The 24,759-nt window shown below is 31.7% G+C and overlaps 2 protein-coding genes across 5 annotated transcripts in view; one reads left to right on the forward strand and one right to left on the reverse strand.

Moving 5' to 3' along the window:
* Positions 1 to 39: 39 nt before the first annotated feature.
* On the reverse strand, positions 40 to 5,837 carry LOC132725069 (cysteine and histidine-rich domain-containing protein 1-like). The gene is made up of 4 exons (XM_060710065.1): positions 5,674 to 5,837; positions 3,297 to 3,403; positions 886 to 975; positions 40 to 175 (listed from the first exon to the last, which is right to left on the reverse strand). The coding sequence occupies exons 1-4, from the start codon at positions 5,741 to 5,743 to the stop codon at positions 47 to 49; spliced, it is 396 nt and encodes a 131-aa protein (XP_060566048.1). The 5' UTR covers positions 5,744 to 5,837; the 3' UTR covers positions 40 to 46.
* A 6,256-nt stretch (positions 5,838 to 12,093) lies between these two features.
* Positions 12,094 to 24,759, forward strand: part of LOC132725078 (neurogenic locus notch homolog protein 2-like) — a 41,079-nt gene continuing 28,413 nt past the window's right edge. For 3 of the 4 annotated variants that reach the window (XM_060710086.1, XM_060710102.1, XM_060710077.1), the window contains exons 1-11: positions 12,094 to 12,283; positions 17,585 to 17,719; positions 18,404 to 18,634; positions 19,044 to 19,172; positions 20,225 to 20,353; positions 20,877 to 21,005; positions 22,124 to 22,252; positions 22,915 to 23,037; positions 23,861 to 23,992; positions 24,173 to 24,316; positions 24,511 to 24,633. In XM_060710086.1, the coding sequence (XP_060566069.1) occupies positions 12,238 to 12,283; positions 17,585 to 17,719; positions 18,404 to 18,634; positions 19,044 to 19,172; positions 20,225 to 20,353; positions 20,877 to 21,005; positions 22,124 to 22,252; positions 22,915 to 23,037; positions 23,861 to 23,992; positions 24,173 to 24,316; positions 24,511 to 24,633 (1,450 nt within the window). In that variant the 5' untranslated portion in view covers positions 12,094 to 12,237. The remainder of the gene's footprint in view (positions 12,284 to 17,584; positions 17,720 to 18,403; positions 18,635 to 19,043; positions 19,173 to 20,224; positions 20,354 to 20,876; positions 21,006 to 22,123; positions 22,253 to 22,914; positions 23,038 to 23,860; positions 23,993 to 24,172; positions 24,317 to 24,510; positions 24,634 to 24,759) is intronic. The other variant, XM_060710096.1, reaches the window with a different exon arrangement.

Genomic DNA, 24,759 nt, shown 5'->3' on the forward strand with positions numbered 1-24,759 from the left:
TTACCTTTATCTTTATCAACATTGTATAGACATTTCTTGCAGGCATTTATCCAGTTGCTTTCTGTAATGAAGGTGTTACTGTGACCTTTAACCTTTGTAATGGTTCATCTTCAGAGGGTCGCTCACTTTCTTCAAATTTCTGTTTCATCATTTCAGGCTTAGGCTTTTCTTCTACCTGTATTAGTGAACATAAAACTCATTTCTGTTCCAAAAATCATAAAGAAACCTACTGATTATTAACCTTTACCAAGAAAATTTTGGACATGTGACAAGCTAAAAATGGCCTCAGGTCGATCTAAGGGTGACTAGTAATTGACGCTGAAAAACCTTATACTCTATCTCAATTCATTGAGAGGTTGCAGCACTTTGAAATCAGTTTTGATGGGAAAAAAAAACAATGCAAAATAGTGATTTCTGGCAATTTTGAGACGTCCCCCCATTGCCATGGTAACAGGAAATTTACGATTGAGCATGCTGTTACAGAGGCTATGGTCTAGTCAACATTTGTGCCAAGTTTCATCAGTATTGAAGCATTTTTCATAGCAGTTTGAACTTGTAACAGGAGGCTTTTCAATGAAAACACAAAATTCTCATGGGGTGAAAGGTTAAATTGTTCAACATATTCCTTATGGCCACAGCCTGTTGAGCTTCAAAAACTTTTCCTTTGAAGATTAAATGGCTTTCAACTTTTAACTTTCAACTCCTAAATTTAATGGGCATACACTGATTATTACTTTATCAGTTTCATGTCAATGAAGTAGTTTTTTTAACAGAACATTAGTGATTGATATGTGGTTTCACATGTTAATGTCTACTCTAGAATCATACAATGTAGATATTTTAACAAGTCGCCTCACATATGTAAAATCTTCAAAAATAATTTACCTCTACAGGTGTATCTGGTATATCTACAGCTGGTTTAGGTTTTTCTGGCTCCTTAGGTTTCTCATTGCTGTGCTGACCAGATGTACAACCCTATATAATAGAAATGTACAACCGTATACAAAAGAATCATACAACTGTATACAAAAGAATCATACAACCATATACAAAAGAAACACACAACCATATACAATAGATACATACAACTGTATACAATAGGAACATACAACTGTATACAATAGGAACATACAACCGTATACGATAGAAACATCAATAGAAATGAAAACTCATTATTTTCTAATCATTCCAAACAATAAATCTTATTTTCTTTAAGAGTGTAAATGGCTGGCCTAAAAAATATTTAAATCAAATTTATTTGTATTAAATATATTTATAGTAGAAGCTAACACTCAAATATGGTCCCTTACTTATTCAGTATTATTGAACCTATCAAGCACAATTTAAACAAGAGGGCCATGATGGCCCTGAGGTAGCTCACCTGTATATAGCCCCCCCCGGGCCAATTTTTACCCAAGGGCTTTTATTTGAACAGACTTGGTAGACACTCATAAGAAGATGTTTCATGCTAAACATCTAAGTTCTAGCTCATTGGGTTTTTTAAAAGAAGATGTTTTAAGTTTTTACTATACACATATAGTTAAAAACAATGACACCCCTGGGGCAGGGCCAGTTTTGACCCCCGGGCTTTTATTTGAACAAACTTTGTAGATATTTACTTAAAAATGTTTCATGTATAATATCTAAACTCAAGCTATTTGGGTTTTTTCAAAGAAGATTTTTAAGTTTTTGCTATACACATATAAGGAAAATCAATGACCCCCAGGAAGGGCCAGTTTTGACCCCAGGGCTTTTATTTGAACATACTTGGTAGACACCCATTAGAACATGTTTCATGCTAAATATCTTAGCTCTAGCTCTTTGAGTTCTTTAAAAGAAGATTTTTTAAGTTTTTACTATATGCATATAGGGAAAATCAATGACCCCCTGGGGCGGGGCCAATTTTGACCCCAGGGCTTTTATTTGAACAAACTTGGTAGACACTCATTAGAAGATGTTTCATGCTAAATATCTTAGCTCTAGCTCTTTGGGTTCTTTAAAAGAAGATTTTTTAAGTTTTTACTATATGCATATAGGGAAAATCTATGACCCCCTGGGACGGGGCCAATTTTGACCCCAGGGCTTTTATTTGAACAAACTTGGTAGACATTCACTAGAAGATGTTTCATGTCAAATATCTAAGCTCTAGCTCTTACGGTTCTTTAAAAGAAGATTTTTTAAGTTTTTACTATATGCATATAGGGAAAATCAATGACCCCCCGGGGCGGGGCCAATTTTGACCCCAGGGCTTTTATTTGAACAAACTTGGTAGACACTCACTAGAAGATATTTCATGTCAAATATCTTAGCTCTAGCTCTTTGGGTTCTTTAAAAGAAGATTTTTTTAGTTTTTACTATATGCATATAGGGAAATCTATGACCCCCTGGGGCCGGGCCAATTTTGACCCTAGGGCCTTTATTTGAACAAACTTGGTAGACACTCATTAAAAGATGTTTCATGCTAAATATCTTAGCTCTAGCTCTTTGGGTTCTTTAAAAGAAGATTTTTTTAAGTTTTTACAATATGCATATAGGGAAAATCAATGACCCCCTGGGGCGGGGCCAATTTTGACCCCAGGGCTTTTATTTGAACAAACTTGGTAGACATTCACTAGAAGATGTTTCATGCCAAATATCTAAGCTCTAGCTTTTACAGTTCTTTAAAAGAAGATTTTTTAAGATTTTACTATATGCATATAGGGAAAATCAATGACCCCCCGGGCCGGGGCCAATTTTGACCCCAGGGCTTTTATTTGAACAAACTTGGTAGACACTCACTAGAAGATGTTTCATGCCAAATATCTTAGCTCTAGCTCTTTGGGTTCTTTAAAAGAAGATTTTTTAAGTTTTTACTATATGCATATAGGGAAAATCAATGAGCCCCTGGGGCCGGGCCAATTTTGACCCTAGGGCCTTTATTTGGAAAACTTGGTAGACACTCATTAGAGAAGTTTCATGCCAAATATCTAAGCTCTAGCTCTTACGGTTCTTTAAAAGATGATATTTAAAGATTTTTCTTTCGGTTGCCATGGCAACCAGAGTTCTGCATGAAATGGAATTCTTTGAACAATCTTGATAGAGCTTCATACAAAGAGTATTCCTGCCAAGTTTCATTAACATTGGCCTTGCGGTATCATAGAAGATGTCCTTAGAATATTTAAAATGTGGACGGACGACGGACGCCATTTGGTTGGCCATCCTAAAAGCTCACCTGCACTTTGTGCAAGGTGAGCTAAAAATTTATCAATTAAAGCTTAGTTTTGATATCATGAAATAAATACATGTATCTAACTAACAGGAAAGTTGAGAAATTCTGTAAAATCTGTACTTCTTTTCTTACAGCAAGACCAACCCTTTAATGCATCATGGAACACAGGTACACCAGGATGATAATGGCAAGAACCTGAAAAATAAAAATAAACATATGCTCTATATAATATATTCATACATTTACATATAACTTCTACATTTTCAGCCAATGAAATTACTTGAAAGTAGTTGGCTAAGTTCTAAGTTACAGCACTTATTGAAGAATATTTACTTCATGTAGTGTTTTGTTTACTACTGTTACTGTAAGGTATTTGGAGATGTAACTGCAGATTCAGTTTTATGAGGGCTGTTCCAAAAGTGTGTGACAAAAATTATAACCAGTAACTGAGTAAGCCCAATCAGGCAAGTTAAAATTTTATTGATAATTAATAATTCTAATCGTTAATTTAAATAAAAAATGAAACAAAACAAGTCCCAAATGTTTATCTACCGTGTACACTTCACAGGCGAGTAATATAGTTTACACACTGTCTTTACAAAGCAGTGACTTATTTTCCTTGATATTGACCCTGAATATCGCCCTTTTCACAAACGCCAAAACATGTTAAAATTTCACAAAATTTCAAAAATGTGAAGAAAATTCACAATTAGACTCAGTGGACATGATCAATTTTATTGTAAAATTACACCCAAGAAATTAAACTTGCCCCGTATGAGTAATATTTTCCGTTGAAAAATATCACCAGACACTCTTCTTGTAAAATGTCATATTTTAAGCTAGGGAGCAACCATTAAACATAACAATAACAACATAGGTCATAGACCACCAAATTAAAAATTTTCTTAGGATAATGGACACGTCGTCGATCAGCTAATTTTGACATGATAATGTAAAAAAATATTTAAACTAGTACTTGTATGACAAAATTTGGAGTTTATATTTAAAAGAAATGTGAATAAAATAGAAATGAATTATTTGAGATCCTTGACTGGGATCCATGCCTTTATCACCTCCACGACTGATAATAATCTCTCTTGCAACATTTTTTAAAAAATAATCTAGAAAGAGGACAGCCTCTTGATGCCATGAATGTTGCATAATTTATCAGAATTTGTTCATCCGCAGGCTTTAACATACACTCTTCCCCAAATTTTGTAATATAACCCTTGTATTTCCCATTGAATTGGTTCTGTACAGTGGTGTAAGGAAGGCCTAATTCAATAGCTGCTTTACGTATGGAATAGCCCTGGGTCACAAGACGTTTTGCCTCCCTATATATTTGATCTGGGTGGGTCCTCTGAGACCTAGGCATTGCTGAAAATATATAATTGAGTGTCACCAAAGGGGAAAAATATGGTGGCGTTAAACCAAGGGGGGAAAAAAACCAGTAAAATATAGTGGTTTGTAGCCTATGTGTTTATATATCCTTTAATTTACTACTTTTTTACTTTTGATATTGTGGACAAAATGTAAAAATATCTAATTATTCTTAGGAAAGCAGAAAATATGTATTTTTGGCAAAATATGCATATATTTAGCATCTTTTCTTAATGGCTGATCCCTGACCTAGATTACTGTAGGAAATTGACACACCCCCTTCCTGGGAAAAGAGCTAAAAGCTTACTTTATTTTATTATGTAGAAAAAAATTGTATAATTATCAAAAGTAGTTATTTTTTTTGTCATTTTTATATATTTTGTATAAATATTAGGGCTAAGGAGAAAAGATGCCCGTACTTTTTTATTGTGTAATTTCTACTTTCACTTCGCCATTGTTTTTAGAATCGTCTGCTGTGGGAACTTTGACCTCACATAAATACTCTTCAGTGGGAGTTTAGTAAAGTACTTACATGTGTTGGAAAAACAAAGCAAAGAAAGTTCGTGTTTTATCAAGTTTATTTGAAAAAGATACAAAAAAACAAAATTTTGATCGAGGACCTGGCTGATCGAGGACGTGTCCAATCACTCTAGCGGTATTGTTTTGAAATTTTTAGTACCAAATAAAATTGCATAAAATGAGTGATATTGTCAAGCGTGAAGAATTTATTTGTCTAAAAGTACCATGAGCTGTATTCCGTAGCATTGCATTTATCGATGCCGACCATAGTCAAATAACTGTGCACACTCAGTTTGCTCAGTTTTTATTCCTTTTGTCCCCAAGTGACCTCTTTCTGACATTATCTACCCCATTCCTTGTATCTTTCCCATTGCTTATAGCTTTAAAACAGTGGGTAGAGTTAATTCTTGTCAAGTTGGCCCGTGCTGTGTTATTTTAGGGCCGATTGATTTCGTGCCAAGTTGACCCGTGCCGAGTTGGTTTAAGGCCGAGCTGACACTTTAGTCTTTATCAGAATTCAGAATAATTTTCAATAAATCTGCTACGTCTAGAAAATAATGACTCACCAGATTCATTTTTCGATGGATCATACTTCGATCCACATCCCTTATTATAACACTGAAGCATTTCTTCCATTGCTATATTAAGAAAGAGAAAATCACGTTTTTTCTGGAAATTTCTTCGGCTCACACTATCAACTTCCGTTTTTATTAACCGGTGACTTTGTAAACAATTACTCGTGAAATTGTTTCTAAGGACCCAATCGACTTTTAACTACAGAAAAGACATCTTTTATACATGAAATCTGAATCACATGGAAAAGTGATGTCCAAGCTTTACTACCGTTTATTTAGATCAGAGTTTGTATTCGAAGATTATTTTAACATACTTTATTGGCAACTCTCTTCAGCTTTGTTAAAAATTAAGATGTATGAATCATAAAATGCCAATTGAGAAAGGTAGATTCGTAAATATAGAGAGAAATTTACGCACATGCACTTAATTCATGTGAGTCAAACCAACCGGGTGACCAATTTCACTATCTATTTTATTTTGTTAATAGTAGACGTAAATTTAATAAACCGTATTATTATAGATATCCTAATGCATTGAAGTTTGAAGATCTTATGAATAGCAAAAACAGATCACATTTAAAAAAAAAACTTGCTTTCTTCTATATAGAAATAATTATTACAACTTGTAAATAATAAGTATAGTGCTGTATCATTAGTCTCCTAGAAGTTTTCATATTGAGCATAGATTTCGGTTAATAATCATATTTTTTTATTCTACGGGTACAATAAATTATAATTGTCACTAATTCTCCTGTTTTTATGTATATAAAAATCAAATCAACAGAAGTGGGAAGCTGGCCTAGTGATTTGATTGTGACCCTAGTGAACCGAGAGGTCGAGGTTTAGAGCCCTGCTGGGATCACGACCATGTTTCCTAAAAATGATTCCGAACTTGTCAGTTCCAGAAAGCAGACTTGAAAGTGATACAAATAAGCTGAACGCTTTCTTCGTATTCGAGCTTAGAATAGTATTTCAATTAAAATGACAAAAACATTATGCGTATTAGACATTAAATTAATATTTTATAAGTATTAACACACATGCATGTAAATAAAATTTGATTTTTAATCCGACTGATATTATTTTATCGACTGATTTAATTCCTTTGCGGAATAATCTGATGTGACTTTGTTATTGATGATAAATTATTCTTACTCTATAATATATTACCTCAGGAATTCCGATCTGTAACCTTAGGCTGAGCATATTCATACACCCCTACTCCAAAAAACAAAAACAACAACAAAAACAACAACAACAAAAAAACGGGAATATCATCATCATCATCATCATCATCAGCGGCAGCAGCAGCAGCAGCAGTAGCATAAAAGTTTAGCCCCTGTCAAAATGTGTGTTTTTTAATTATTTTTAATACAAATTTAAAAAAATGAAGTCACGGTACTTAACGCTTGGGACTTACAGTACTAAAATTTTCATAAGCTGTAACATATAGCATTATAGGTATTTCTGTTGTAAGAAACAATGAAACAACAAAATATTCAGTCAAAATCAGTTTTAATGGGCCAGACGTAAACCGTTTGTCGGCCAATTTGAAAACAGAGTGTCATCATTTAGTAAATGGTGGTGCACTTCAGTTTTTTCATGTTTCAGTTAAAATTTCTACATGACCCTGTTCTTTTGCTTAATTTAAAATATTAAAACTATCTTTACTTTGTAACTCGAAATTAATTGTTTAAACAAATAAGAACATGTAGAAAATGATGATTGTTTCAGACGTATGCACAAATTTAACGGACTATTGTTGCTTTTTACAGAAATTTGTAAAATGTTGTTCTGTTTTACGTAAAAATCTAGAGATTTAATTTTTTTTTGCACAAAAACTTTGTTGTTTAGGTGTATGAATAAAATATGTCAAACACTGGTCATATGAAAATATGCCATTACCGTGAATTAAGTGATGACGCGGAATTAGTGATGTTGAGTATATATAGCATTATGAAATTTCAACAAAACGTACGATAATTTTTTAAAACTATACTTGAACTAAACAGAAATATGCTTTTATTATTTTCATAGATCTACACTCTATATCTTGTAAAAATCAATGTATCCGCCAAACATGTAATTGTTCAAATAATAAGCCACCTAACATTTGTCAAAGTAAAATATTTGCCACTTATTTCTTCCTGGTCAACTTCAGATTCATGAGATCAGTTAGTACATGTCTATGACTATGAACAATCAATCAATATTTTAAAGACACATGCTCACTTTTGCTGTTAGTGTTGTTGTTGTTGTTTGATATTGGATTTTAACGATAAAATGTTTTATGTTAAAAGTGATCCAAACTTGAATCAATATAGCTTATCTTTAACTAATTTATTCTAGGTCGATTCTGACGAAAGCTTGAACCTTCTTTGAAGCACTTTTGAGTCTGGCTTCCTGGTGTCACATAAAGAAATATGATCGTGACGCAAGTAGGACTTGAATCCACAGTCCTTGGGTTGAGAAATGTTATATTTATTTCAAATGTAAATCATTTAAACCTCGGGGTTCTTTTTTTTTTCCCTTTTTTTCCATATTCTACAAAATGAAAAGTTTTTCCGGGTTTTTTTTTTTAAATGGAAACCTTTTTTAAGTTTTAAAAAAACCCCTGAAAAATCCCATTTATTTTTTCCAATCTAAAATTAAATTTTTTAAATAAACACTATTTAATTAAAATTTAAAGTGTTTAAAAACCAAAAATATTTTTTTCTTATATGGGCGCTTGTTAATGTTTTTTGAAAATAGTAGACCCTAAATATATAAAGTTTGGTTGGGAAAAGATGGGGCCCTTTTTTAAACAATTTTTGGTTCCCTTTTTTATTATTTTTTTTAAAACTTATTTCTTTTTAGATAATAAAATAATTTTTAAGATCAAATATATTATATCTTATTTAAAACCTTTTTTAAAAAACCCCCGGGGGACAAAATGCTGACTGCTGTAAATATATATTATTATACTTTTTTTCTTTATTTTAAAGGAACTCCATTGAGGTCCAAAAGCTTAAAAACTAAAATATGAATTTCTTACATAGATCAGTTTGTGCACTTTAAAAAGACAGCTGTGCAAAAGATAATCAAATAATTTTTTTTTTGTGCAATTCTAGACGTTCTGAGCGGGAAAGCTTTGCACAACGCTTTTCTATTTTGATCATTTTTCAAAGTTACAATACTTATTCAGGAAAAAAACGGAGTGAGCGATTGATCTGAAAATTTGCACATAAGTTATTGGTCTAGATCTACATCAAATGGAACATCAATCTCGAAAAAGTATTTTCAGTCCTGAAAAAAACAAACAAACTCAGCGGAGTCCCTTTAAAGTGATGAATGAGCATAATATGGTAAATAAATGATGAAAATACTGCTTGTACTCTGGTTTATTTTTTTTCCAAATGTATTTAAAGGGCAGCAAAAAGACTTAAATCTAAATGTGTCAATACAATGTAAATTTTTAAAACATTTCCCCGATACCCTTTTATTACAATATGGGCTATAAAGAAATATGTAAACAGTTACATTTTTTTTCTATTTAAACAGTTGTTTGCATTAAAACTTTTAAAAAGAACCCATTTCTTTCAAACCCGAAATAAATGTTTTGAAATTTTTTCTTCCCAGTTTTTAAAAGAACATTTTCAAATCTCAAGGGATTTGATACTGTCCATGAACTATATTATGTAGTTAAGAGGTAACTGCATGACCAATGAAATAATGGGATATGTTTAAATCAATGACTATAAAATTCCCCGATAAACTTCCCTCCTTGGATATAAATTGAAAAAACGCACACAAGGCTTTGAACGAACTGCAGCGCTTTAAATCACCACCTCTTTATGAAAAAACATTTCTATACCCCTCTATGGCAAATTGAAACTACCCACCATTAATTGAGCCGCGTCATGACAAAACCAACATAATGAGTTTGCGACCAGCATGGGTCCAGGCCTGCCTGCACCTCCGCGCAGTCTGATCAGGATCCATGCTGTTCGCTTACAAACCCTATAAAAAGTAGAGAAACTGATAGCGAACAGCATGGATCCTGAACAGAATGCGCGGATGCGCAGGCTGGTCTGGATCCATGCTGGTCCCAAACCCACTATGTTGGTTTTGTCAAGACGAGGCTCATTTCTTTTTGCGACGGACGCGCCCTCAGGCGCGTTCAGAGCTAAGTCATCTACACATGGGATTTCGTCTGCTACACTCGCGCAAAGTGTCCTCAACCGAATAACAGCCCAGAAATAGTACATGAATTTGATCCTTTAAAACTCACATACTTTGTCGGGATATCTTAAAATCTTCCATATTTAGCCTTTTCAATTTCAAATTAAGTTATCCAAGTAAAAATATGAACGTATTTGATTGATAAAAACGTTGTAGTTCCGTAGTATTATTGCGCAATATGCAAATTACTGCCGAAACGATTTACAGCTGTCGAAAAAGTAGGACAGCAAATCATACTATAATAAAGGTGTAAGCTCTGAGTTCCAAGAAATTATTAGTATGAAATTAATATTTCTACATTATACAAAACATTATTATTAACAAATCAAAAGTTTTTCGTGTCTCTAGAATAACTCGCGCATTAATAAAAGAAGAACTATTTTCGTGACTCATACCGCAGTTTTAGCTGAATATTCAGCAGTTATTAATAAATTAGATACAGTATAATGGTTAGTATAAATATCTATTTTTGAAAATGCATGTAGCAAGAGAGTTTTTTCAACACTTTACTACCATGTAGTCTTTCATGGTAATCTTTATTGAAGGAAGTTATAATATCAGTTCTACTTCCGATTCTTGTGGTTTGTTTACATATTTTTCTAGGTCACAATAAGAGTTAACATTCGCTATTCTAAAAATAGATTCTGCTTCACCTGCAGGCGTTTAGGGGGTACACATTATACATGTAATAAACCAGCGGATACTTACTTTGCTTACATGCAATACTTACAATTGTAAGAAGCAAACAAGTTGAAAAATGGAATTTAGTGTGAAATTGAAAAGGACAGCTTTGAACGCCGCCTTTCCTTGTTGATCTTGTTTTTCATATTTTAACTGACATTTAAATTAAAATAAAAACGATGTGATCTGGCCTCTACATCTATGTATGTTTTATTGTCTACATGCCCACTATGATATAACACGATCAATTCTAAATAACATTCTCACATGTATAATGTATTATGCTTGAAGTTAATTTGCATGGTTTTATTTTAGAAATATTTCGTTGACCGTTTTTTTCTATTTACATATCATTCCTTGGAAGAAATCGATAAGGACACTGATTTACAAGTTTGACCAGTGTTTTTATGCATAAATTTCATTCTTTATAAGTAGAAAATCTGACTTATATCAGATTGGACACATAAAATATATTGCTCTACAAATCTCGAACTTGTATAGAACAAATTTTCTCTGTTATATCTTTTGTGTTTTTTTTTTCTAAAAATCCGGTTGCATGTCCGTCGCATTCAGTGCTGCAGCACTTTGATTTTGAATGTTGTGCGTATGATGACGTCAGTAGAACACTCCTACTAAAGTTGCAAGACTTTAACACAAACTTTCATACACTTTTCTATGATGACCCATCTCTTACATATCAGGACAATGTGAATATACTGGCACATTTACAAAATTATATAGAACAAACAAAGATTTATTTCGACGCATTCTTAATGTTACTACAATCCTCTCTTTTCCTCTTTTTTCTTCTCTCTCTTCTATTTTTTTTCCCAACTATATCGTTTTCTTCTACATGTATATATATTATTTTAGATATCTATGCGTAAAACTATAAATCTACTCTATAAAACTTTTTATATATAATTCTAATTCCCATGTCAAGTATATTCTAAATATTAATTTATTTCAGAAATACCATTTAGTCTCCTAAGGAGAAGAATTCTACAAGACTCATTCTTTTCTATTATGTAAAAAATACTTTGTTGATTACTTGCATGTACATTATATGTACATGTACTATTGGGGGAAAATATGTTTACATCTATTTACCTTAAAATTGAAATAAAATTGCGCAACTTTTACAATTTACAAATATCAGTCATTTACAAAATTCTGCGTCACGTACGTACGTTCTTTGAAAATATAATTTTCCTTTTATACATAATTTTAATTGAATAGCAAACTTTATCTTCTTTGTATTTCCCTATTCTTTGGAAGAGTGACACAGATGAAAACAACAACAACAATAACCCCCCCCCAAACCCAAAAAAAAAACCCAAACAATACTAACAATTTCTAAAGTCGTTTCAAATTGCATTTTATTAACGATTGGGGACTTCATATACTAATTGACGCATATAAACGTGATAAAATAGCGGTACCTACACCCTTAAAGCGCGACAAAAGACCACAAAGCATGACAAAGGTTTCTTATTTCTTATTGAACAATTTGTAAATCGATCGTGTCTTCCGTATTGGCAGGTTTTAAATGCCCCAAAAAACTTTGTCGTGGATCAATATATGATTATATCAGACATTTAAATGATCTATATATTATATTAATAAAATAAAATAATGGAATAGGAAGCTAGCATGTTTGTTATGTGGATTTATTTATTCATGTTAGTAATTACTGTGGGTAAGTGGATTTAGTAATAATAAAGTTACTTTAAAAAAATGATAGAAACAAACAAGAAGAATTCAAAATGTAAAGGTAGGGGTTTACCCTAAGGCAAGTCTTACAGGATTTCCATAGACAATTTATATTTCTGTTAAATGATTTTTGTTGAAGTTCGATATAGATGTTGGAAGGGGAGTTACCAGCTGTTGAATTCTTTTTTATTCAACATACATTGAACATAAATAATGTTGCGCATGTGAAACAGAATGTAAGAACCATTTATCTAGATTTTGTTTTTAAAACAACACCAACAACAAAAACAACAAAAATGTTCTTTATTAATTATTCAGATTACAAATATGGTATAACCACATGACAGTTCATCGAAATTCTTTTATCAATATGTTGGTTATATTATCATTAGTCAAGTAAAAAATAAATAATAGAAAAATGTCCCGGTTACTGTAGGAATATTTATTTTTAATTTCAAAATACATGTTGTATGTCATTTGGGAAAATAATTCACTATATTTATAGTTCCAACTGTATTCACCAACATTCGATTCAACGTGTTAATAAACAATAATTACAAATTAACAGGGTTGAATTGATTTACAAATCTTACAGGTTGTCACAAAATGTATAGAATACCTAAAATTTTATACATTAATTTTGAATAAGCTTTATGACGCAATTGAACATTTGTTTACTCATTTTCTATGCATTGAATGATTAAGTTATTTGATCAATTAAGATAAGATATAGTTGTGTGCTTAAATGGAATTGTATGTAAACTGAGAGAGTATTATAAAAAAAGGAAGACTGGGTGTCGGTGTAAATCATTTGATCAAAACACAAAATGTACATGTAGTTCGAAATATTGTTGAAAAGGTTTTTACTAGTTGGACTTTCAAAAACCGGTTTGTATGTAAAATTATTAATTATTAATTATGTTTAGGAGAATTTGCACGAGAAAATGGAGACTTAGCATACGTTTGAACGGATACTGATAACCGGTTTTAAGATAGTTCCAAGTCCTTTCTCATGAGAATATAGACTAACCTCTTTTTTGTATTGTACGGGTGATGAAGCGGTGTGGGGGTGGTATGGTCGGGTTTGGAGGGGTTAAGGAGACATTCTTAAAGAAAAAAACGTTACCGAAGTATATTTCATGGTTTCAAAGATACACACTTCAATAGTAATACTGATATAAATTAGAATGGACTTAAAGTAAGATTTGAATTATAAATATTTTAAATGAAGTTTTAATTAATGCTTTCTTAAAGAGTATAAAGTCGTATTTAATGATTTTTTTCATAGAATTCAAAAACACAAATGAGGTCCTGGAAAATATACAAAAACTATCAATATTAATCATATATCACACAAAAACTACACATATGCAATTAATACATTTTAATTATGGCCACATTAAACTAGAGATGACTGAAATTGGGCCACTTCAAACTTTAAAAGAACTACTTTCAAGACTACAACGGGTTTTGTCTTATTCCGTATCGGAGTGACACCTGTAAGTATTTCTATTAATCCTACATTTTACATACATTTTACAATATCTTAATCTGAAAAACGCAAACTTTGATGTAAGATATCTCATTTACTTTTGATGTTTGTTTATGTTTATAATGAAACAATTTAATTTGCAATATGGCTCTGATATATCTGTATTTCATCTTTTTTAGTAATAGCAGAGCTTTAATATTGTGTGGCCAGACTTACTTATTTTGTATTGCGGGAATGCGGACTTCGAAAGATAAAATGTGAATAAAGTTCTAACTAAAAATTATATTTTGTTCTAGAACATTTTATCTGCTATACAAATATTTGTAATATCGGATTATGTAGCACACACTTGCCAACAACATCCATGTATTATCTTTCGTGGTTTGTTGTTGTGTGATGCTAAATACTTGTAACCTAAGTATTTCTTATTTTACAGACCTTCTATTATAAACTTATAAACCAATTCATTTTAAGCCGTACAGCTGGTGGTAAAGCATACCATACTAATTGAATAATATGCCTTATGAATAATAAATATCTCACGGCGACAAGTGTAAATTAACACGTATATTTATTTTAGAATGAGAGATGCTGCAATATTCATTTTGTATGTTTAAATGAAACTAAAGCTACTTGCTGCTTTATCGATGATCTCCTTATTCGGAATTCCGTTCATGTCTATTACAGAGAACACAATTGTTAACCTATGTAAAATTTCTATACAATTTCGAAATATAAAGGGCCATACGCATCTTTTTATATAATACTTAAATCTTAGCAATTTGAATGGTTTGAAATAGAATGAAATATATTATGCATAAAACAACTATTTACTATGGTGGCGACTTGTGCCATGCTGTATTTTTGCTTCGAGGGCGCCAGACGAAAACACGAAAATACGACAAAGTAACCCACTTCGTTTTATTTTCGTGTTTTCGTCTGGCGTCCCGCGGAGCGAAAATACGACATGGCATAAATCAACCACCCTGGCTAAAAATACTTATTAAAACAGCCATTTGTACAAAAAATGAATGTTAATTGAGAAATGCATGCATCTGAAATTATGCAATGACTTTAAATATTCAATTATTTACAACACAATGATTTATATAAGACAATAAAATATTTCATTTATAGACAGGCATAAATATGTCGAACTTATTTCATAATATACGGAAGTTAACATGTCCAATACTACTATTATCACGTTTAAAATCTTACAAAGAACATTAAATGATTTTTAATAGCTTAAAACTTGAGAAAACAAATAAAGACTTCACAAATTTAGACCACCACAGTGTAACTTCAAGCTGTCAAATACAGATATATAAATAAAAAATAAATAAATAAATAAAAAAAAAAAAAAAACTACTTAAAAGATGTTATTACATTTAAAGTCTATGCTGTACAACAGAATTTCAATTTAAATTATGCTGAATTCCTTGAATGGATTTGTCGGGCTTCCATTTATGAACTGTCCATTATGAAATCTGTGGATATCAAGGCCGTCGGGAGCTATATGAGGCAAAACTGTGCAAGCTGGCCTAACTCTGCACTGGCAGCAAAGACTGATTTTTCGGGATTATTTAAGGGAAGGGTAAACTTGTTTTTGTTTTATACCATTATGAGAAGGAAAGATGCAGGTGCAACAAGAAGCTGGAATCCATTATGTAAAATATCAAACGCTGACTCTTTAGTAACAACTGATGTCGCGTGAAATGATGCTTTATACCTTGCATGCTAAACAAATAGTGTTGTCCTGTTACATTTGTACTATCCTCACACACAATGGAGGGAAAACAACACCAATAACAACAACAACAACAACAACCAAAAACAAATCGAAACATGCATAGATTTATTAATAACCTTCTGTATAAATAATGCTGTTTACTAATGCATCTTTGTTGATTTATTATCACTTGAATTTAATTGCTGATATATTTTTTACTGGATTTTCTGACTTCATGTGTCTATAGCTTAGCTTATAAAACAAGCGTGCCGATGAGAAGTAATGATATTGCATCAACTAGGGTAATAATATAATATATTACATCCTACAAGTGTCTTTAAAAAGAAGTACATTTAAATCCAAAAATCACGTGCAAACAAACAGAACAAAAAAGCTTCACTTATTTTAAAATCTTTACATAACACTTATTTATAACACAGCTTCAAATAAGACTTAAGTATCTACTTCAAAAGAAAAATGTTTATTTAAGAAAATACTCTCGCCTAAATCCTAAATCCTAAATCGGGGTAATTGGTGGATTTTTTAATCAACTGACATAAACAGGAAGACAAAATAAAACACTTCATCGCCATTACCACGCTAAGTATCCATCTTTCAATCTTGACAAAACCCTTCATCATCAATTTTTTGGAAAATAAAAAAATATGTACAGACTGGATACAGTAATCAGATGTACTTAAAGCGATGTTTTGAAATTAATAGTAATATTAGAGCTAGATTTCGAAAAAAGAAAGAAAATAAAATGTAAACAACAACAAAAATTTACTCCCAACCCCTCCCCCAAAACATAAACATCAACAACAACAAAAAAAAAAAAAATAAAATAAAAAAAAATAAAAATAAAAATAAATAAAGACAACAACAAAACAAACAAATTGAGATAAGATATGAATAACAGTACGTCTTTAATCGTGAAACAAAATCTATAGAACTCAAGACGCCATTTCTGACATTAATGACTAAAGTTCTTCTTATTTATATCATTTAACAAGAACACAAGAAGATCATATAAGTACAAAGTGCTATTTATCTATCAAGTCACGAATGAATGTTATAATAAAAACTATGACGTTCTTATAGAACGGTGCACATAAGAGTTCAAATCTCAAATAAAACGGTAAGGTGATAATTTTGTCTGGTATACTCGAGAAACAACTTTCCAAAAACTGACGTCAATTTTACACATTTTCCCGCCATTTGTGAAATATTAGTAGTATAGGTATATTTTATTCTATATTTATGGTATACTTAAATAAAAATAAATAGATAAGTCGTCGAACAGCTTTTTATTACATGAATAACCTTCGTCCGTGATATCTGTGAAAATTATCATCTAAAACGAACATATTATACGTTTACATGATATAACATACACTAAGCTATTTAAAGGTACAAGACACTTGTATACAAAAGTGTAATATGCTTTTTTTTAAATCAAATAAACTATTTTAGACATGTCGAAAACAAAAATGTTAAAATCCATCAAAAATGAATTCTGGAAACGTGCTTTAATCAAATGCATTTTCATTGTTTATCTATCAAAAATGAATTCTTGAAACGTAATTTAATCAAATGTCTTTTCATTGTTTGTTGAACATCAGAAATGTGATAAAGAAGACTTTGTAGCTTACCTTTACTCAGTCACGACATTACGATAAGAAACAAAAGTATTTTGTTGGAATTATTGGTAAGAAAAGGGAATTCACTGTATTTATGATATCTTACAGGACAAGGGATTGTTTTATACACTAGAAAAGTTAAACAATATCTACAATGTAAATACCGACATTTGCCATAGAAACTAAAATTAAAAGGACTGTTAACGGGAACCTCCTACACATAACCCTCCCTCAAAAAAACTTTTTGCGATAAAATATCACTTTTACATTCATTAATTCGTTAATAAACGCAAATGATGTTACGCCAAAATATATGCACGGTCGTGCGATACCGATTTACAGAGTCGCAAAAACGGCAGCGCAATGTGATAAATATAAAAGACATATTGAATAATTTTGTTGTATTTCTAATGTTTGTTTCAGCTGGTAATAACATAGAGCGAGCCACGTATTGTTATGGCGACAACTCGGCTGGTTCTAACATTGTAAATATTACTTGTACAAGTGGCGCCGTCTATATCAATGACGTCATTGCAGCAACAAAACCTTCATCGTTATGTAAGTTAACCTTGCAAATGCAATGATTATAGCGGCCTTTCTTATATACTACTTTCTTTGATGTTTATTAAAACACTCATAAGCAATCACTGTCATTAGTGTTGAACTTTAAATAAAGCTTTGAGCTCGCTGAAGCCCACAAAGTTAAATAATAACTTATAGTTGTCTTTTTGACACTATTTTAGTAGTGCGCTTTTCTTTCCTCTGATATGTATGGCCTCGCTTCAGATTTAATTACAATTATATAACTATGGCCTCGATATAACGCAGCATTGAAGTAGCTTACTTTGCTCTAAAATTATTATACCTTTCCTATAAATTATTTTCTATTTAAAGTTTGCTATATGCATGTAAATGTTTTGTGTCATTTTCAAGAGACAATAATTCACGCAATGATACAAAGTTTGAAATATATGGTAAATTTGACAATTATTATGTTTTTTATGACACTTTATTACATGATTATATCATATTAGATGTGATTATGATTTTCAATTGCTCAAATTAAAGTTAATTTCAATGTTGTTTCAAAGATTATTTAAATTCCGCTTTCTTTAATACTGTATTGATAATTCTATTAAACATTGACTAATGTCTTTTTTATAGATGTAACTGTATAGTCAATTTTATGATACATTCATTTTTTATATGTATATGAATATTGTTATGTTTTTATCGTTTCAGCATGTGCCCCAGAGGATCATGTCGGAACACCTGCTCCGTATGAGAAATGCTGTACTTATAATGAATCTGACTGCATGAAAAGTTACTCTGGATCATGGGATGCTTTCAGAGGTTGTATAGGGAAGGTTTCGTGTACAGGGGTACCAGTTATACGCGATGAGCCTATCTGTTCTCAGGGTGGCTTTCCTAGATTTAGCAATCATATGATCCTCGAATACTACTGCATGCCACGTAACCATTTTTTATCAATGCGTCATTATCTAAATGTACATAAAATAATGCGGAACAATCTCACTAAATAGTATACAGAAAACATAAATATATGCAATAAAACTTAAAATTTAAATGGATTCATTTTTTGCATTTTTTACAATAATTAATATTAGCTGTTCGTTCCGTCAAAGGACATTATTGACGGACCTTAATTTCTCAGTGTTGCTTTTGTTGAGACAACAATAACACAACGTTATACTTGATCGTCTGCATGGGTTATAATGGTTGTTTTAATCATCAGTGTAGAATTACAAATATATTAGTTATAAAATGTAAAACCTAAGAATGAAAAATGTGTCTATTAAAATGGATGCAGACTGGAGGTAATGATATGTATGTATGTGACATCATATATATTCTATTCTAGCTGGTGTTATATTTGGACCATGCTCAACTTCTGCTGACTGCAATGATCCTTCAGCAATGTGTAATAAAACGTACTGCGCATGTCAACCCGGATATACCACATTTTATGCTTTCGATGATTGCTGGAAAGGTACGTAAAATATGTCAACAATTAAGCAGCTTTTCAATATTATTAATGAGCCGCGTCACGACAAAAACAACATAATGGGTTTGCGAACAGGATCCATGCTGTTCGCTTACAAACTCTATAACAAGTAAAGAAACTGATAGCGAACAGCATGGATCCTGATCAGACTGCGCGGATGCGCAGGCTGGTCTGGATCCATGCTGGTCGCAAACCCATTATGTTGGTTTTGTCAAATTTTGGCTCAAATTTTGTCAAATAAAACAATTCTTTCGAAGGTGAAAAACAAAAATACCGATCTTTATTATATACTTATAAATGAAATATTGAGAAATATTGATGAAATAAAATGCGTATTTTCATTTTCGGTATTTTCACTGTAAAAATTTATTTTTCACTGCAGTGAAACATATTTTCCGTATTTTCACTGGTGTCTTGCCGGACTACTTTCTTTTAAATTCTGCCAGTACATAAAATTTATGGGAGTCTTTCAAATTTTATCGCAAAAAAAGAGAAAAATGTATATAATAAACAGAAAATTCAAGTTTTTTCTATAAATACTTGATTTATTTTCATCTTGTGGCATGAAAATTACCATATTTCACTCGTGGCTACCGCCACTCATGAAATATTTATTTTCATACCACTCAATGAAAATAAATCATGTATTTATAGAAAAAACTTGAATATCCTCTATTTATATAGGTTTCAAACATAAACTTCAATATCAAAAATGTTATGAGTATTGATAAGTAAATATTAAAATTTTAAGCTGCCAAATGTTAATAATTCATGTTTGTAGATTCAACTTATCAATTAGAGATTGTCATACGCAGAACGATATCCTTTCAATAAGCCGGTTTATAAATATTGCTGTATAGTATGTTAACAAAACCATTTCATTTTTTAAGCATTTACAATGAATTGATTGCACTTGAACACTTTTACACGCATACATTATAGCATTATTAATTATTATTATACACATAACATTTCAGGAGTACCAAAATGTAAAATTTTAGTTATTTTTAATCTAAACATATCCCTTTGCATTATAGATGGTGGTTTAAACGGCTCGTGCACCGGTCCTGTCGGATGCCAGGATGCAAATACGTACTGTAACTTTACTTCTGGGCGTTGTCAGTGCGACGTTGGATATATTGCGCATAATGGGAGCTGTCGAGAAGGTAAACAACGATACTTGTCTCTATGATTATTTAAACATAATAATCGTGCTGCAGAATAAGTGCACTATATCAAAATACGTTTATTATCGATTCAAGTATCTAGCAGTTCATATATTTGAATAAGTTTATGGATATAAAAAAACAAACTTTTACACAAATATATTATGAAATTATAGTAGTTGTTCCCTGATTATATATTTTATATACTTATACCGCATCAATAAATCACATTTTATTATTACACAATGTGAATCACAAAACTTAATTTATTGACGACTTGTAAAGTTTTTACATAAATCATTATCAATTAAAATAAATTACTAATGTAATACTTGGGAACATAATTATATCTTGATAACTGAAATACCTAAAAACACCATGACCTATGAATAATTGATAGGTAAATGTATTGACTAGAAACGTAGGCCTGTGCCTTTGAAAGAAATCGACCATTTTAAAAAGCAATTTACTCCAAAAATCTGGCATGAAAGTTCAGAAAAGTTATTTACAATTATATTTGAAGGTGGTCACAATTTAGGCTTCTGTAAAGACACAGCTGACTGTACAGATCCACAAGCTTTATGTGACACCAGCGTCTGTGTTTGTAAAGACGGGTATACAGCATTTGAAGAGTTTGATGACTGTTGGAAAGGTAGGCTTGCTTAGCTAGATTACAAGTGTTACAGTTATATTAGACATTGCAGTTTCAGAACAGATTGTCATTGGTTATTTTGTGTTCGCACTATTTCTTTGATCCCACATTTAATCATACAGAAAGTTTAACACTGATATTTCTAGACTTTATTAATGGAAATATTAAGGTTGAAATAGTTTCGGGTGTCATTTATAAATCTTATAAGATATTGACATAAATGTTTGAAAATACAATCTGTTCTAAACAAAAAACTATTCCCTTCATCTCTTTTCTCGATATCTTCTGCACATATTGCTTTTTTCACTTTAGTTTGGTTTGACATTCAGAGTTGCTAGACAATATTATTTGCATTATATCTCTTTTTGAATATTTGTATTGTATTATTTATGCAACATGTAAATAATTGTTGCAATAAAATATGATTAAACCATAAAAAAGACAATATCATGTACCTTTGTATATCACTTCGTACTTCCTCTGCATATTTGGTATATAAACAGTGCAGTTATATAAATCCAAATTGAGATCAAACTGCGTGTGCTTGTACTATAACAGGCGTATGATAAGTCTAAAATATATTTTCGTTCAAAACAAAACTTAGGTCGTTATATTAGTACAATAAGATGGTACAACCGATTTATCATTTAATATCAAAACTCAAACAATTTTATCTGGAACTTTAATATTACAAAAAAAATGTCACAGGCAAAGCGTTTCATCAAAAGTGTTTTTATATGTCTGCCAACTTGTTTTTTACCAACACATCTATGCAAACGGGTATAATAATTGTTCTTTATGAACAATCAGATTCCATTGCTAAGCTTACCATAATGTTTCAATCGAATTTGAGGCTCCGATTTGACCTTTCAATTTTGCTATATTATTTTATACACTTAGATAATCTTTTCTGATTTGTATTACTATAGTCTCTTATAATTTACTTTTGACCACTGCATCATTGAATTGTTTACAGACAGTGTTTTTTTTATTATCAGTAGAAGTGCCAAATAGTTTGCTTCAAATTGTTCATATTTTAGCGGGTTACTATTAGCTTGCCTTTTGCACGCACACTTTTAACTCTTTCTGCACTAGTATCTTTCTCCATTTCCTGCTAGATGGTAGCTTTAACGGGTCGTGCACAGATTCGAGTGGTTGTTATGACAACATTACTGTATGCAATACCACTGTAAACAGATGTACATGTAGGGAAGGGTATTCACCTTATGAGGGTGCATGTTATGCAGGTAAACGTTTTTGTGCCAATTCGAACTGGCACATTTTTGTATAAGGTTGCTGAACTTATATTACTAAGACTAATAGAAATGAAACAATCTGTCCTGTAGCTTAAGCTGCTTGTGCATATATTTCACGAAAATTAAGATATCTGTCAAAACAGGAAGTATCATATATAAAGTAAATGTTATTCACAAATGATTGCATGACACTTGTTATTTACTTTGCCAAATTCTTTGTTTAATTTGTTTATTTAGAATAATACATTATTTATATTTAATATAAAAACTATACTTAAATCAACAAAGAAAACTAGGAATGCTTGCAATTCTGTAAAGACTTGTTTTTCTTTAAATCAATAAATACACCTGTAATTAAAAGCACGCTGTTTTTACATACCGTATGGCGACTATCCAGCTTACTGGTAGAGAGGAAGACATCAGGCGCCCATTTTTGCATTATTTTAGGCACGAACAGACACCTCATCGAGTAGTACCACCGACGGTCCGTAAGCTAGCTAGATAGCTTCCTATCATGACAGAATCTGTCCCTGGCGAGTGATTTAAAGTTTACGACTTTAAGTGTCCACTCGTTCAGGGACACACCAAAACATAATGCCATAACATATTGTAATAACATGAAACGAATACCATTGTTAATATTTATTATCCAGATGGAGATTTACACGGGTTATGTAATAATACTAGTGACTGTGTAGATGACAATGTAGAGTGTAAGAACAAGAGATGTACTTGTATAGATGGCTTCAGAGATATATATGGCATTTGTCAACAAGGTATTCTTTTCATCTCTCTTTAATAAACGATGAGGAATGTTACTTTGTTCACTTGTCGCATCACTACTGTAAGGACAAAAAAATAATGGTTTGGGTTTACGCTGCACCAACACTAGGTCATATGACGAATTTTCAGTTTTACTGGTGAAGGAAGACCTCGGGTGACATTCAATGCGTTATTTCCGGAACAAACAGGCACATGATTACTCTCTTGCTCATCGGTCGAATGTTTCACTATCGTTCCTATTGTTAAGTAACTGAACTGCACAGAAGCGTAGAACATGTGTAGAATCACGTCACTGACGTTCCGTAAACTAGCTGAGTAACTTCCTCACATGAAAGAATCCAAAGTCCCTGGCAAGATTTGTTGTTTCATGACAACGCCCTTAACCACTCAGCCACCACTCAGCCAAATGTGCCCCTAAAGGAAAAAAATATAGAAATGGGCATAATCACGTTATAAACATTTATATATAATGCAGATGACTCAAACCCCAAATATAAAGATAAAGTCTGAATGACATTTGTCAACTTTTTGTCCTATTAGACACATTGTCACATTAGAAATGACGGTAAATTGCCTACGAGGTATACACTATTTGATCAAGTACTGGCATATACAATTACTTAAATAGAATATAAGAAACGGTTTCCACGACGTATGTAATGTACCTTTTGCCAAGAAACACTCGTTGTGGGCTGCTATATCGAAATAAATTCACGAATTCGTACTTTGCAAACGTTCTTTTCTTAATACAAAAATATTTTGAAATGTCAACTTGAATTGTATAAAAGACTACAAAATTATTTCTATGATTTACAGACGGTCATTTGAACGGTTATTGTGAAGCAAATGTTATTGAATGTGTTGATGATAATACAACATGTCAGGCAAACAAAGGCGTGTGCGAATGTATTCAACACTTTACTGAAGTAGACGGCGTGTGCAAGAAAGGTATGTTAAATATCAAATTGTTAATCTATGTGATAATTTGTAAGCGGAACACGTACAGTTTTTCTTTGAAATTGTTTCTAAATGTAAATGAATAGAATATAAATAAAATATTGTTTAAACCCAAAAAAGTTGAAACAGAGGCCATCGCGTATTTATGTTATTATCATTATTTAATTACAGATGGTGACCTTGGTGGTAAATGTGTTGTTAACAGCAACTGCACAGATGAGCATGCAGAATGTGTTACTCTACAGTCAAACCCATCATTGTCCGTGTGTTCTTGTATACATAACTATACTAATATTGATGGAGTCTGTATCAAAGGTAATCTTTAATTTAGAGACATGACATTTATGGCCTAACTAAGAGCTTAAAAATACAGATAATATATTAAATTAGTCCAATGAAAAGTGGCTGTAATGCTTTGCTGTTATTCTGAAATGCATGAATATTTCTTAAGTTGCTACATATTGTAATATCTCTACACGAAACTCACTGTTGATGTTTGTGTTTGACAGATGGAGATTTACATGGGTTATGTAATGTTGATAGTGACTGTGTAGATGACAATGTAGAGTGTAAGAACAAGACTTGCAAATGTATAGATGGCTACAGAGATAAAGATGGCATTTGCCAACAAGGTATGCGTTTTCGTCCCTCTTTAATAGCCGATGAGGAATGTAACTTTGTTATCTTGTCGTATCACTAACGTTGGAACAAACTATTTTTTGTTTGGTTTGACGTGGCACCAAGACTGGGTCATATGA

Source organism: Ruditapes philippinarum, unplaced genomic scaffold (genome assembly GCF_026571515.1).
Source record: "Ruditapes philippinarum isolate M1 unplaced genomic scaffold, ASM2657151v2 ctg7888_1_1_1_1, whole genome shotgun sequence".
NCBI lineage: Eukaryota > Metazoa > Mollusca > Bivalvia > Venerida > Veneridae > Ruditapes > Ruditapes philippinarum.

What these genes read in the sequence shown, in the direction of transcription:
- LOC132725069 (XM_060710065.1), bottom strand. Translation starts at nt 5,743, where the DNA reads ATGGAAGAAATGCTTCAGTGTTATAATAAGGGATGTGGATCGAAGTAT. An exon ending in CAGAATTTCTCAACTTTCCT is followed by an intron (nt 976 to 3,296) that starts GTTAGTTAGATA and finishes TCTATTATATAG; the next exon opens with GGTTGTACATCTGGTCAGCA. An exon ending in TACCAGATACACCTGTAGAG is followed by an intron (nt 176 to 885) that starts GTAAATTATTTT and finishes TCACTAATACAG; the next exon opens with GTAGAAGAAAAGCCTAAGCC.